Source organism: Mirounga leonina, unplaced genomic scaffold, assembly GCF_011800145.1.
Source record: "Mirounga leonina isolate KUSES-001 unplaced genomic scaffold, KU_Mleo_1.0 Mir_104, whole genome shotgun sequence".
NCBI lineage: Eukaryota > Metazoa > Chordata > Mammalia > Carnivora > Phocidae > Mirounga > Mirounga leonina.
The window spans coordinates 5,899,252-5,913,849 of NW_023270231.1; the positions used below are offsets into that span (position 1 = coordinate 5,899,252).

At 48.1% G+C, this 14,598-nt stretch overlaps 1 protein-coding gene across 2 annotated transcripts in view; it reads right to left on the reverse strand.

The window, feature by feature from the left end:
- Positions 1 to 13,881, reverse strand: part of CCNJL (cyclin J like) — a 52,953-nt gene extending 39,072 nt beyond the window's left edge. The window contains exons 1-2 of one of the 2 annotated variants that reach the window (XM_035013595.1): positions 13,809 to 13,881; positions 12,920 to 13,034 (exon numbers count right to left, since the gene is read on the reverse strand). In XM_035013595.1, coding sequence (XP_034869486.1) covers positions 12,920 to 12,985 — 66 coding nt within the window. In that variant the 5' untranslated portion in view covers positions 12,986 to 13,034; positions 13,809 to 13,881. Of the gene's footprint in view, positions 1 to 12,919; positions 13,035 to 13,425; positions 13,622 to 13,808 lie in introns of those variants that run through there. The other variant, XM_035013585.1, reaches the window with a different exon arrangement.
- Positions 13,882 to 14,598: the final 717 nt, after the last annotated feature.

The window sequence follows — 14,598 nt, forward strand, 5'->3', positions numbered from 1 at the left end:
GCAGCCCTCGTGGTCTACTGCATTCCCCATTTCCAGCCTTACTCTCTGAGACTTCCTGGGGACGCAGCTGGGCACCCATCTGGGCTTTATGTGCGCTTCGTTTGAGCCTGATGCTTGACCACATGCTCCATGAAGGTAGAGAACTTGGTTGTGTTCACCACTTCTACTCCCAGCAGCTCATAGTGCTTGGCTTGTGGCGGGCTTTAAAAAATATACGTTGAACGCGAGAATGAACGCGCACCGATGTTTAAGAACTGCCAGTGTCTTGGTCAGGACAATTAACTTGTCTTTTTAAAATTTTATTTATTCATGTGTCAGAGAGAGAGAGAGAGCACAAGCAGGGGGAGCGGCAGGCAGAGGGAGAAGCAGGCTCCCTGATGCGGGGTTCAATCCCAGGACCCTGGGATCATGACCTGAGCTGAAGGCAGACGCTTAACGGACTGAGCCACCCAGGTGCCCCAACTTGTCTTTTTTTAAAGCAACATTAATAATCAATGAGATAATAATGAGATAATGTGCGCCAAGCATTTAACAGCACCTGGCCTATCACAGGCGCCCAATACACATCAACTCCCTTAAGTGAATGGGAGTATTTAAAGAGGAAACAGAAACTAGCACATGCTAGGAGGAGCTTTCTAAGAACGATGTTCACTGTGAAAAAAGCCAATCGTGCTCAGCAATGGAAAATTACTTTGTTTCAAGTAGTAAGAAACTTGAAACCCTTCCCTCCTTTTGTTAACTGGTCCTTTGACTCTATTTCCTAAAACTCTCAAGTCTCCCCACTTTCTGCCCTAGTTCAGATGCCATTTCTTTTTTTTTTCCTTTTTTTTTTTTTTTTAAAGATTTTATTTATTTATTCATGAGAGAGAGGGAGAGAGAGGCAGAGGGAGAAGCAGACTTCCCACAGAGCGGGGAGCCTGATGCGGGACTCGATTCCAGGACTCCGGGACCATGACCTGAGCCGAAGGCAGACGCTTAACCATCTGAGCCACCCAGGCGCCCATAGATGCCATTTCTTTGGATCACCACCAACGCTGAAGGCAGAGGTCTCCAAGGCCAAGGCCATTTCCCAGTGATCCAGCATTCCCTCCTCCCAGTACTCCGCGCGCTCGCGGGACATGCGTACACCTCTGCGAGGCCCGCATCCCCAGAGCCAGTGCTCCTGGTCCCTCTCCTCCCCTCCCCTACTCACCAGACCGCCCTTCGCAGGTCCCCGAGTGGCCATCACACGCTGCCCTGGGCCCTGGGAGATGAACTTCCTCCACACCTCTCTCTGCCTAGCAAGCTTCTGCTTATCCTCTGAACCCAGCAGAAACCGCCCCTCCTCTTTGAAGCTGTTCACACATCTCTAGGCAACGAGGTGTCACCATCTGTACAGTAGTTAACAATGTGAGCTTTGGAACCAGCTTGCCTGCCTTCAAATCCTGGCTTTGCCGTCTTCTTAGCAGTATGAAAAGTGTTTCCTGGTCATGCCTCTATCAGATATTCCATCACTTTCTTAGGTAAGTCATTTAACTACCTAAACTTAAGGATGTCTCACCTGTAAAATGGGGATAATTATAGTACACACTAGAGGGGGTTGCCTGAGGACTTGGATCGTCAAGGGAAGGTTTGTCAAGCAAACACCCATTAATGTACCGTAATGTGGACTATCGTGCTTGAGTCCACACTCCCCTGGCAGAGCCCCCCATAGGTCTACAGGTTATACTTGGGGCTCAGTAAGTGCTGGATAAAGAGGCTGTCTGCCAATGAGGCCATGGAGATGGTCCAACGAAATAAGCCAGAATTCTGCCTTCCCCAAACTCACGGTGTAGAAAGGTTGCCTGTGGCCCCTAGGCTTCCTCCTTTCTCACCAGAATGCTAAAATCCCTTCCTCCCCAAACAGGCCTCCAGGGAAGTTCCTGACACCTGGGAAGATGTTCCTAGTGGTCTGACAAAAATGCCCCCAGAAACCACTTCATGGCCAATCTCAAAAGTAATGCAAAATAAACCCTGAAGTGTTAAGGGATAATGGGGTATGATGCCTGCAACTCGGTTCCAGAGAAAAAACGAATAAAATGGAAGAGAACGATAAGGTGAATGTGTTAAAATGTTCCTGATTGCTGTATCGTGCTGGCAACTCTTCTGTAAGTTTGATATTATTTCAAAACAGAAAGTGAGCACAAAAGGAGAGACTACCAAGAGATATGAACTCAGAGCCAACAGCTTTATACCACTAGCCCCCGCATTCTTATGTCACTCAAGGGCAAGTTCGTGTTGCACCATCACTGACTTCAAGGCTGGCTGCAATTCTCCTGCCTGTCCTAAGTCAGACTCTGGCCAGCAGATCGCATGGTTTTAAAGCCCAGCTCTCTCACTTAAGAGGGAAGCCCTGGCTGAGCATTTAAGCTCTCAGAGGCCCTTTCTCTACCAGCAGGATGGATTCCTGGGAGCCATGCTTACCTACCCCATAAGCCTGTTTCAACAGCGAAGTCCAGGAAGGCAACGTGTGGGCTGTAGGGCACGGACTCCAGATAAGGTGTCCGCAATGTGCAGTAGTCACTGCTGGAACTGAAGAGACACAGCCCCAGCCTGCCCTCCCGGGCCTGCCCTTTACAGGGGTTAAGCCAGTTCTAAATCGAATATTCCCTTTAAGAACTGTATAATTACAAATCGTGCTAAGCGCTGAAGGAATAACATGGGGTGGTCTGAGAAGGTAACAAGGGGCCCAGGCCTGACCTTGTCTGGGATTCAGGGAAGGCTTCTCTGAGGAAGCGATGTTTGAGCTGACAGCTCAACAGCAGGTTACAGCATATTAAAATCCCACAAGAGCAGGGAAGTATAGAAAACAAATTGTGAACCATGTACTCAAGTTAAATGATCCCATGAGGAAGTAACAGGCCAAATCAAGGGTAGGGGACATTTATCAGAACAAATGACCTGGTTTCTCCAAAAGGCAACATTATGGGGAAAAAAAAATGTTTTTAAGGGAATGGGGGCGGGCAGGGAGACCATCATGGAATAAAAAACTTAAGAGTAATTTTTTAAAAAAAGATTATTTTGGGGGAGGGGGTTGGGAGAGGGAGAGAGAATCCCAAGCAAGCTCACCACTGAGTGCAGAGTCCAATGCGGGGGTTGATCCCACAACCCCAAGATCATGACCTGAGCCGAAATCAAGAGTCAGACGTTCAATCGACTGAGCCACCCAGGCGCCCCCAAGAGTAATTTTTTAAGAAATGTAATATGTGGACTTTATCTGGATAATGTTTTGAATAAACCAACTATTTTTGTAGCACATGGAGAAACTAAACATGGACCGGACAACAATAGATATTAATGAATTGTTAATTTTGTTAGGTGTGATAATGGCATGATTGTTACATTAAAAAACAGTCCGTTAGCAGATATTTATAGGTAAAATGATATGCTGTCTGGGGAACAGATGAAATAGGTACTAAGCTCAGTGGAGGGTACATGGGATTCATTTTACTATTCTCTCTACTTTTGTGTATCTTCAAAAATCTCTATCATAAAAAATTAAAACAAACTGAGGTACACTCCAGAGTCAGACATGCTCTGAGTTGTCTGGGTTTTTCACAATGACCAGAAAAATTGGCAGTCATTATGTGCCAAGCTGTCTTCCACAACACCACATCTAATGGGTCCCCCACAGCAAAACCAATTCCCTTCTGATGGGCATTTAGGTTCTTTCCAACTTTTCCTTTCAGTCATTGAATCTAGTTCCTGGTGCTTCTCTTCTAATGACCCTCCCCTCCCATTCTTGTTCCTCCAGCCCACCCACCCAAGTCACTGGATGGTCACTTCTGGACTGAGTAGTTCGTGGTACCAGTGTGGTTGTCTGTAACCCAAAGAACGCCCAGGCTCTTGCCTCGCCCGCTCCTGTGACCTCCAAGGGAGCCAATGCCTCTGGACAATGCAAATCTGGAAGGATTCAGTTTCTAAGGAAGTGCCACCTGGGGTTGGGAGCAACACACCGAGGGGGCACTGGGAGTTTTCTGGCCAGGGCGGGAGATTACCTCAACAGCACTCCCCCAGCCTGACATGTGTCTCGGGCCGGTTCCCTGCTGCAGATGGGGCTCCCCAGATCCTGGGAGATATTCAGAGTTCCCTTCCCATTCCCCTCCAGCTTCCAGTGCTTTTCCCACCCTGGGTTCCCATCCCTTTCAAACACAGCCAGGAGACACCACTTTGACCTATCCAAAGGGCACTGATTTTTTTTTTTAAAAAAGCAATACCTTGGTCTTGGCAAAGCTGTTGGGAAGCAGGCACTCTCCCACACCACTGGTGGAAGTGCAAACAGATGCAACCTTTTGGGAATTTATTAACTGGTGATAGGCAAAATTCTCAAAATTTTACCCTATGACAGACAATTTTATTTTAGGAATTTATTCTCATGGCCATATGCACAGACAAACTAGGATCACCACCACGGTGCAATTTATAATCAAACGGTCCACTAGAAATGCCTCAAAGGACAAGCGAGAAATGGATGAAAGAGTTGTGTTGTATACATAAACAAATGGAGTATTACTCAGCAGGAAAAAAACTCCTCATAGACACAACAACACAGATGAATGCTACATTATGCTAAATAGAAAAAGGCAGACAGAAAACAGTACGTGCGGGTGACTCCATTTATATGAAACTCCAGGAGAGATAAATACAATCCACAAATAGCAGATCACTGCCTGGGGCTGGGAGCAGGACCGAGTGAGTGACTGAGAAGGGGCACAGGGGAGCTTTCTAGGTTGACGGCAGTGTTCTATATCTTTTTTTTTTTAAGATTTTTTTTTCAAGCTTATTTATTTAAACAATCTCTGTACCTAATGTGGGGCTCGAACTCATGACTCGGAGATCAAGAGCCATGTGCTCTACCAACTGAGCTAGCTAGGTGCTCTGGCAATGTTCTGTATTTTGAATATGGTGGTAGTTACATGAGTGCATACGTTTATCAAAACTCACTGTGCACTGTAAACTGAATGCACACTTAAGATCTGTACATTGCACTATAGATTACAACTCAATTTTAAAAAATGAATAAGCAGCTCCACCTAAATATCCAACAAGGAGATGAGCCAACCAAATCCTGGTGTATCCACACAATAAAACATGATGCATGGCACTGTAGAAAAATAGTTAATGACATAAAGTTACAAAAGAAAAAAATTAAGTTACAGAACTATAGTATACTACAATGGCATTTTATAAGATAAAATATATATTTTTAGATAAAAAATGGCCAAAAAGAAACATCCCATCCATTTAGTCAATAAAAATTTATCCAGCATCTACTATATTCCTTCATAGTTACAATGAGCAGAAAAGACAAAAAAACCCCAAACCCTTCTGGTCACAGAACCCTTCTGTTCACTGGTTTCACAGAAAATATTTAAATTATTAAAAATACACATTAAAAAAATCAAACGGTACAAGAAAGTGTAAATTTTACTACATTTGTGTTAGAACACACACACATACGCGTGTTTGTTTACACATAGAATAACTCTGGAAATATTGACAAGAAGCTGGGATCAGTGGTACCTTTTAGAAAGAGTAAATGGAATGGAACTAGGGGAATGGAACAGGGTGGAAGGAGGCCTATTCACTATCTACCACCTCCCCTTTTTAAAGATTTTATTTATTTGAGACAGAGAGTGTGACAGCGAGAGAGAGAATATGAGCAGGGGGATGGGAAGAGGGAGAGAGAAGCAGACTCCCTGCTGAGTAGGGCTTGATCCCAGGACCCCAGGATCACGACCTGAGCTGAAGACAGATGCTCAACCGACTGAGCCACCCAGGCGCCCCACTATCTACCCCTCTATATAGCTTAGTTTTTGTTACCATGTTCTCATATTACTTATTCTAAATAAGCACAATCGTTTGTTTCTAATTTTTTTTTGCTAGTGTCCAATAACCAGGAATTGGGTGCAGAAGAATGATACAGAAATGTGTGCATGATAAACTATGAAATGAACAGAGTGTTTCGACTCAAAATATTTTCCATTTTTACTAAAAAAACAAAACACAGAAGACAAAATAAAAATGTATCATGATGACATGCACACAAAGGAAGAGAAGAACCTAACCCAAAATATCATTACTTCCAAGTGTTGGGACTGTAGGAGGAATTTTACTTTCTTCTGTTTGCTTGTATGTATTTTTGTAGTCTCCTAAACAAACAAACAAGCAAAAAAAAAAAAACCCAAAAACCCCACCCCACCCTGTGTGTGTGTGTGTGTGTGTACGTTTAATAACTTAAAAAAAAACAAAAAGAGAGAAAACAGCAGACCCACAGTGTCACTTCTTTCTGCCAGGTGCTCAGATACACCAGAGAATCGTTGGCTGCACTCCCTTTACCCAAGGGGCTGTGTGGTTTAGGAAGACAAAGAACAAGTCAAGGGTAGAGGCATGGGGCCAGATCAAAGCTTTAAACATCCTCCCCTCACTTGGCACAGGCTTCCCTAGTCAACCGGGGTACCCGCCAACCCCCTGCCCTCCCCCAAAATCCAGAGGCCCCAAAAGCTGACCGAGTACATCCATACCCATGTATTTTCTCCTGGGACACCCGGGAGGCAGGTGGGGGCGGGGATCACACCATCCTAATGTGCAGACGAAAGGAAGGCTCTAAGGCAATTTGCTTCGTCCACAGGTAAGGTGCACTGAGACCAAGTCTCAGGTGAGTGTTGTGGGCACACTGAGAGCTTCTGTTGTCTAAGACCAGAGGGGCTCATGAGAAAACACCCAATTCTGATTCAGTTTTGTCCCCAGCTCCCTTCAGAATACAGGTGGGGGTCCTGCAGTCAGGGAGTCTCAAAGCTGGATGCCACCATGAATGACGTCTCATCCAGGCCCCCCACCCCATTTGTCAATCCGTCTTCCATCCTCTCTATACAACCCCAGGGGGCAGCCCCATCACCCGTGCCAACAGGACTGCAGGAAACCCTGCTTATACTAAAAGCCTCACCTTCCCCTCCAGGAAGGGCCCTGAGGGCCTGCAACTTAGGGTCTCCCTTGAAGACCACAACCATAAGGCAGCCCTGTCGGTGGATAAGGGTTTGTCAAAACCAGCCATTGGGGTCTGATAGGCTTAAATGACAGATTTCTGGAACTAAGCTGGGCAGACACATCCTGTGGCCAGTATCTAGAACATTTTCTTATTGGTAGATCCAGTTTGGTCTCATGATTTGGGAAGAACTGTCCCCTGGGTGTGCAGAAACCCAAAAGGGGAGGAGAACAGAAAAACCAGTTAGGGCTCGATCCAGGCAAACTGGGAGCATGGACTTGGATCAACACTTTCTGTAAAGAGTCAAATGGTCAGCCTTGCAGTGGGGAAGTTTAAGGAATTTAGGGAGAAGAGTGAGAAGAAAAAAACACTGATATTGGAAGAGACAAATAAAAGGACGTGAAAGCTTTGGAAGCCACTAGAAAATGATGTGGCTTTAACCCAGGGGCAGGGGACCGAGCTGGGGTGAGATTCTACCACCTCCAGCTGTCAGAGTTCGGGTAAGAGAAGGCCATCATGTCCACCCCAGGGACACACGACAGCAGAGGCCAAATCGCTTCAGGGTGAGAAGCACCACACACAGCTGAGGTGCCAGGACCAAATAAGGAAGGCCCTTCCAAAGCCTAGAGCAAGGCCAGAGCCTGGGACCGCTAGCTGCTCAGGGTGGTTTAAAGAAAACCCAACTTGGAGAGTCATCGTAACACGGACTGAAACCCAGAGCCTACAGTACCACGGATGGTACAGCCTTGATGGTCCCCTGCCACAGATCTCCAATCTTCGTTAAAATGGATGTTTTTGCAAATGAATTTATGTTCAAGCTCTGATACAATGATCTGTTTCCTCTCAACAGAGTTACACCCTCTGAGTCTTGTAGTTTCCCATCTGTATAACAAGGTCAATGCCAGCATTAGGGGTCAATGCATGGGTGGGGGGGCATGCTCGGCACACCGCCTGAAACAGTAAGTGCTCAATCAACAGTACCTGCCAACGTTATCATCACTAAATGTCATTTTTGTTGATGGTGTGTAGGAAGATCTTTGTATAAATTCAGTCACAAATCAGTAAAAACGTCCTCTATCAGTCTACTGGTTCAAGAAACGTGGTCTCACACAGGTAAAGTTCTCTGAGTGTGCAAAGAAAGGAAGCTTCAGGAAGGAGGCTGATTGCCCTGCAGATCTAGGCAGGCCAAGAAGACCTCTGAGATATCACATGACCCCGATCCTAGGATGAGGTGAATAGGATGAAGGAGGGAGCCTCTGACACGCAGGCTCCCCAGGGCCCTGGAAGATAAAGCTACCAGATCATGCCAAGTAGGGCTTATCAACATGGCTTTGGGAGGGTGGGGTCTTAAATTTTAAACTTATTTTAAAGCTAATTTTTTTTTTTTAAAGATTTTGTTTACTTATTTGACAGAGAGAGACACAGCGAGAGAGGGAACACAAGCAGGGGGAATGGGAGAGGGAGAAGAAGGCTTCCCGCCGAGCAGGGAGCCTGAAGCGGGGCTCGATCCCAGGACCCTGGGATCATGACCTGAGCCGAAGGCAGACGCTTAACGACTGAGCCACCCAGGCACCCCATTTAAAGCTAATTTTAAACTTAAGGGGTCCTCTTTTGGGGGAAAAAGAAAAGGTGGCTCTCAGTTTGTTTTTTTTTAAAGATTTTATTTATTTATTTGAGAGTGAGAGACAGAGCACAAGCAGGGAGCCCAACGCGGGACTCGATCCAGGACCTCAAGATCATGACCTGAGCCAAAGGCAGACGCTTAACCAACTGAGCCACCCAGGCACCCCAGGTTTTAATGGGCTCTCAGCTTTAATCTGCATACTCATGGGGACATACACCTGGTAATGGGGAAACATCACCAGCAGCCTCACTGTCACCATTGGCCTGGTGAGGATCTGCTCCCCCCTCATGTTCACTGAAGAAGTTCAAGGGCACAGGTGTTACAAGTAAGAAACCTGACTCCCCTGTACTGGCTGGCACCCCAGCCCCAGGAGGAAGTAGTTGAGAGAAAGGGATTCTAGGTCAGTTCCAGCAGAAGCAAGGCCAGGAAGGATGATGAGGCAGCAATTTAAGGCTGAGCATGGGATAAAAGTAGCCCGAGAGAGAGGCATTCCTCCAGAGCGATGTGGGCAGGAGGAAGGTTCCATTCTCCCCATCACAGTCAGGATGCTTTAGGCTAGCTGCTTAGAATTTGCTGACAGTGTCTAGCTGCTGGGTCCCAGGGACGTGACTTTTGGCAAACTGATGCCTTTCTCAGCCTCAACCCCCTACCATCCAATAGCCCAATGGGATAATGATGCCTTTCTTTTTTTTTTTTAAAGATTTTATTTATTTATTCATAAGAGACAGAGAGAGAGAGAGGCAGAGGGAGAAGCAGGCTCCCCGCTGAGCAGGAAGCCCGATGCGGGACTCGATCCCAGGACCCTGGGATCATGACCTGAGCCGAAGGCAGACGCTGTACCATCTGAGCCACCCAGGCACCCAATGATGCCTTTCTTAATAAGGATTACCTGTCAGACTTAATGAAGCCTTCCGAGGGTAGTCACAAACCCCAAGCCTTACTCTGACCACACACTACATGAAAGTGACTGTCGGTTTCACATTCGGCCTCATATTTAACAATCATTAAGTGGAAAGGCACAATGCCTGTCACGTGACATGTCTCCCACAGTTCTCAGGTCCTCAGTCACTCCTAACATTCCTATAAAATACCCCCCCAACCCCGGTTACAGAAGAAGAAACTAAAGGAGATCATTCTTTTCACAACTCCGCTCAGATCGGAGAGGCTCTATTCTGGACACTGACACCTGGCACTGAGTAAGACTGGCCCTGGCCGATTCTTGCAGCGCATACATTCTAGAAGAGGGGAAAAGATCATCAACAGGAAATAAATCCAGATATTGGTAAATACTATAAAGAAAACAAAACAGGATGATTTGATGGAGAGACACAGAGAAATAGTAATAGGGGAATGCAGACTTCAAATAGAGAGAGCAGCCAGTGCAAAGGCCCTGAGACGCAAAATAAGCTTGACTCATTCAAGGAAGAGAAGGAGGTCAGTGTCAGGAGTGGGAGACAAGGTAGGAGAGCAGGCCCGGGCCCAACTGTGTCAGGTCCTACAGGCAGAGGTAATTGTGAGTGCAATGGGAGGACACTGGAGGTCTTTAGGCAGGGAACTGACACGATCTAAGTTCTGGTGCTAGTGGGAAGAATGGACAATGGCAGCCAGGTTCAAAGTTTAGAGAGATTAAACACACGGCTCGGAGTTTGACCGCCATAACTAGTCTGCATCCAACACCACAGTTCACTTCCACAGTGTCACATTTTACACACGAATAGTATAACACTATTCTGGAATCACACATCTGACAAAGTGGGGCTCCCGTTATCTCTGTGCTCCAGCCTTGCTTCCTGCATCAATCCAGGGAGCAGAACCACTCCTGGTTCAATGATTGACAATTCAACAGCACACATGCAAACATGCTCTGTGTTCATCTGGCAAAATTTGACAAACAAGGAGGGTCGACTGTGTGCCAGACACTTGCAAAGTTGTCCTACAGGGTTAGAAATGTATTACTGGAATAGATGTTTACTAGAAAATTACTCTGGGGAAAATGAGAGGCCGGCCCTCATTCCTTAAGAAAGGTGAGGCTGTCTGGATTCCCCCTAGTCCTCACTTTTCTCTGCACACTCTCCATAAAGCCAACTTGTCTTGAGGGGCATCTACTTCTTTGAACAGAAAGAAGAAATAAAGCAGAAAAATAGTTAATATATTGGGAAGGCAGGACACTATAGCCAAAGGAACCTGAGATAAGACCCCGGGCATCACAGGGGACCCCGGGCATCAACCGCCGGGCGAGGTCTGTACTTCTAACCTGTAAAACCTGGGCCAACCTCTCCTCCCCCTGAGGTGGGCAGCCCGTAAGAAACTACCACGGATGGCACTGTGGTGTGGCTGAGACACAGTCAGTGGGGGACTGCCTGCCCCTGCTGCCCTGAGTGGCTGGAACGCTTGGATAAAAGATGGGGGATTCTCAGGTACCTGAGCTCGTTCAGTTTCTACTGCTCTCAGAGAGCCTTCCCGCATGAAAGGGACAAATCAGGTCACAGTCATTGCTCCCGAGCTCTGAGCAGAACGGACAACACTCAAGCCTATGAGAACCAAGGAAGCTGAGTTTCCATGGCAGTTCTCTCTACTTCATTTAGCCACCACCCAGAAAAGAACCAAGCCTAGACTGCCTGGTCTGCTTTCTAACTGAACACCAAGACCTAGATTCCTTCTCTAGATGACCAGAACGGGCTGCATGTTGGCCATTCTGCTTCCCCGGGAGAGGACCAAAGGAAGCAGAAAAGAGCTATGGCCTGAGAAACCAATGCAAGACAGAGGTAGACTAGTAGGTACAGGAAAATAACAATAATAATACGGTTGGAAGACAGCTACTCCCTGATGAGGAAAAAAAACCCTGAATAGCTGGTGACTTTTTAAGCAGAACTCCACAGACACTAGGTACAAATGCACTGGATGTGGGACCTGTCTGTGCAGGGACCCAAGTACCCCTCTAGGAAGGCCTCTCCCTCCCTGCATTGGGCTGAATAATATCCACCCACGCCCCCAAATTCATGTCTACCTAGAATCTCTGAAGGTGACCCTATTTGGAAATAGGGTCTTTTCAGATGTAATTAGTTAAGATGAGACCATACTGGATTGAAGTAGAACTGGTGTTCTTATAAGGAGAGAAAACAAGACAGACACACAGATAGAAAGCCCTGTGACAACCAACTCAGAGTATGCAATGATGCATCTACAAGCCAAGGAACGCTAAGGATTAGGATGGCCCTGCCAACACCTTGATTTTAGACTTCTAGCCTCCAGAATTGTGAGAGAACACATTTCTTGTTTTAAGTCCCCTTGTCACAGCAGCCCTAGAAAACCAATACACAAGGGGCGCCTGGGTGGCTCAGTCGGTTGTGTCTGCCTTCTGCTCGGGTCATGATCATATGGTCCTCGGATCCAGCCCTGCATCAGGCTCCCTGTTCACATGGGAGCCTGCCTCTCCCTCTCCTCCTCCCCCGGCTCTCTCTCTCAAATAAATAAATAAATAAAATCTTAAAAAAAAAAAAAAAAAAAAAAAGGAAGGAAAACCAATACACTCTATTTCACACCTGTTTCCCAAACCACCCTTCCCAGTCTCAGCCCAGAATCAGGAGGCAAGACACACAGGCCATGCCACCAACCTTCTTGGAGGTTCTACCTTCTCAGTGCCCATGAGCACTTCTCTCTTTAAGGTGAGCAGAGTGAGCGTAGGGATCACATATCAGCCGCCCCCCAGAGGCAAACTGGCAGGGGACAGGGGAGTGTTTGTTTTTCCCCACATCCTCCCAGTTTTGTAGCCTCTCACTTAGACTAGTTAGATTTTATTCAGTCCCATCCCAGAGATTTTTTTTTGAGGGGGGCATAACTATATATTCCGTGTACTTTCATTTACCTAACATTTCTTTATATCGAGTCACAACTTTTTCTATCTTAAACTGCTACATCGTTACAGTCAATGAGAATCAGCATCATTTATCCTATGCAGAACTTGCTAGATATACATTTTTAAATTTCACATTAAATGCACAATCTTTTTTTTAATGTACTACTTAAAATCATCTCAGGTATCAATACTATGGGAAATACAGCTTTAAGTACAGTGACTATCTCCGTTTAGCTGTCTGGGTTCCTAATAAGTAAAACCAGTTAAAGCTCTCCCAACCTCCAGTGTCCCCCCACGACACTCCGGGAGAAGGGTAAGGGCAGGAAGAAGGCAAGGCGCCGGGAGTTTCGAGTACCTACGCGGGACGACCAGAGGACATCGAATTGAGACCCAATTAAATGCCCAGCGCCAGGACCGCGGCCGGGGAGGAACTGACCTTCTCGCGAAGGGTGCAGTGGACGTCCGAGGCGACGCGCCCTTCCCACCACGGCTCATCCATCATCGGGTATGCAGCGCAGCGATCCGACGCTACCGGGCTCTCAGGGCGCACCCTGCGTGGACACGGCAACTTGAGCAGCCGCAGCACGCCCCCCGGCTCCGACCCCCGGCACCCTTACCCCCGCTAGTCCCCGGCTGGGGCCCGAACGGGCGCCCCTTCCTGCCCTGCTCGGTGGAGCTGATGGTCGTCTCCGGTCCCGGCAAGGGTGCGGTGCCCCTCTGCCCTCTGCTCGCGGGAGCCGGGGTGACCTGGAGCTGTGCAACAACTTGCCGAATTTTTATCTTTCTTTTTGCAAAAGTTGCAGAGAAACTTGTCCACTCCGCTAGGTCGCCCGAGGCTGGGGCTCCGGCAGCGGCCACCGGCTCGCCGTCCCCAACTCCTCCCCCGCCGCCCAGCCTTTGTCCTGCTCCCACATCCTGCCCTAGAGCCGGGGCCAAACTCACGCATCCCTCTTCGGGCGTGGGGGGCTGCGGGCGCCAGGCCCCTATCAGAGCCGAGCCGGCGGTGCCCTCGGGTGCCTGCACGCGTCTGGGCGAACGAGCGGGGCGCTCCACGCTCTCGACGGCCGCTTCCGCAGCCCCGCTCGCCCCCGCCGCCGCCGCAGCGCCCCTGTATGCGCTCGGGTCCCGCCGCGGCTCGCAGCCTCCCGGCCGCCGGGGGCCTCCCTCCCTCGCTGGGGGAATTGGGGCCCGGGCGTCGCGCATGCGCCGCCGGCCCGCACCCCGCGGGGCGGGGGGCTGGGAATTGCAGACTTTTCTTTCGCCAGTGCTGGCTCCGCTTCCTGCCCGCCCTCCTCCCCCGCCTGGGTGGAAAAGCTTCCTCTCACCTTCGCGGAGCCTCTGGGTGGCCTCCTGGGCGCCTCGCGGGCTTGCGCGGGGAGCGCAGGGACCGCAGCGCCACCTGCGCGCACCACGCGTGAAACGCGCGGGCAGGGTGCCCCCAGAAAGTTCTGTGTCCCGCGTGCGCTGCTGTAGCCAATCTTACGTAGGTTTCACCTGTTTTTCCTTCCTTCCTTTCTTTTTTTTAAACTTGTCCTGCTATGGGGAGGTAGATTTCCAAACGGACAGTTCCCACGAAAGCTCGAGAAAAGCCACTCGTGGTTATCCACGAGTCCTTCATTCTAAAGGAGGATCAGTAAGTGAACTGGTATTTATTGTGTTCCCGCAGAGTGTAGATCTCGTCTTAGGTTGGAGGAAAACCCGTCTTTTGGAAGGGTCCGGTAGCTGGAAAGTATTGTCATTTTAATTCAGCTGATTGTTTTCGGAAAGGCACTCCCTTGAATCAGCTGGTCTATTGGCACATCAGTGAGCTGTCCTCTTGGCTGATTGGTTTTTTTTGTGATACTTCTGGAGAGTCACAGATCTGTTTCCAACCCACCTACAAACTGGATGATTTTTGTCAAGTTCCTCACACGCTTTAAGCCTGGGAACCTTCTTGTATAAAATGGGAACAAAAATTGCAGCAGCCTGCTGCAGATATTGTATTATTAAATAAGATAATTCGTGTAAAAGAATAATCGCCATGTCAGGTGTACAAAGAACACTCAATAAATAGCCACGACTAAAGAGCCTTTAGTTTCTGACTGATTTCCTGCAAGCACATACCCACCTGGAAAA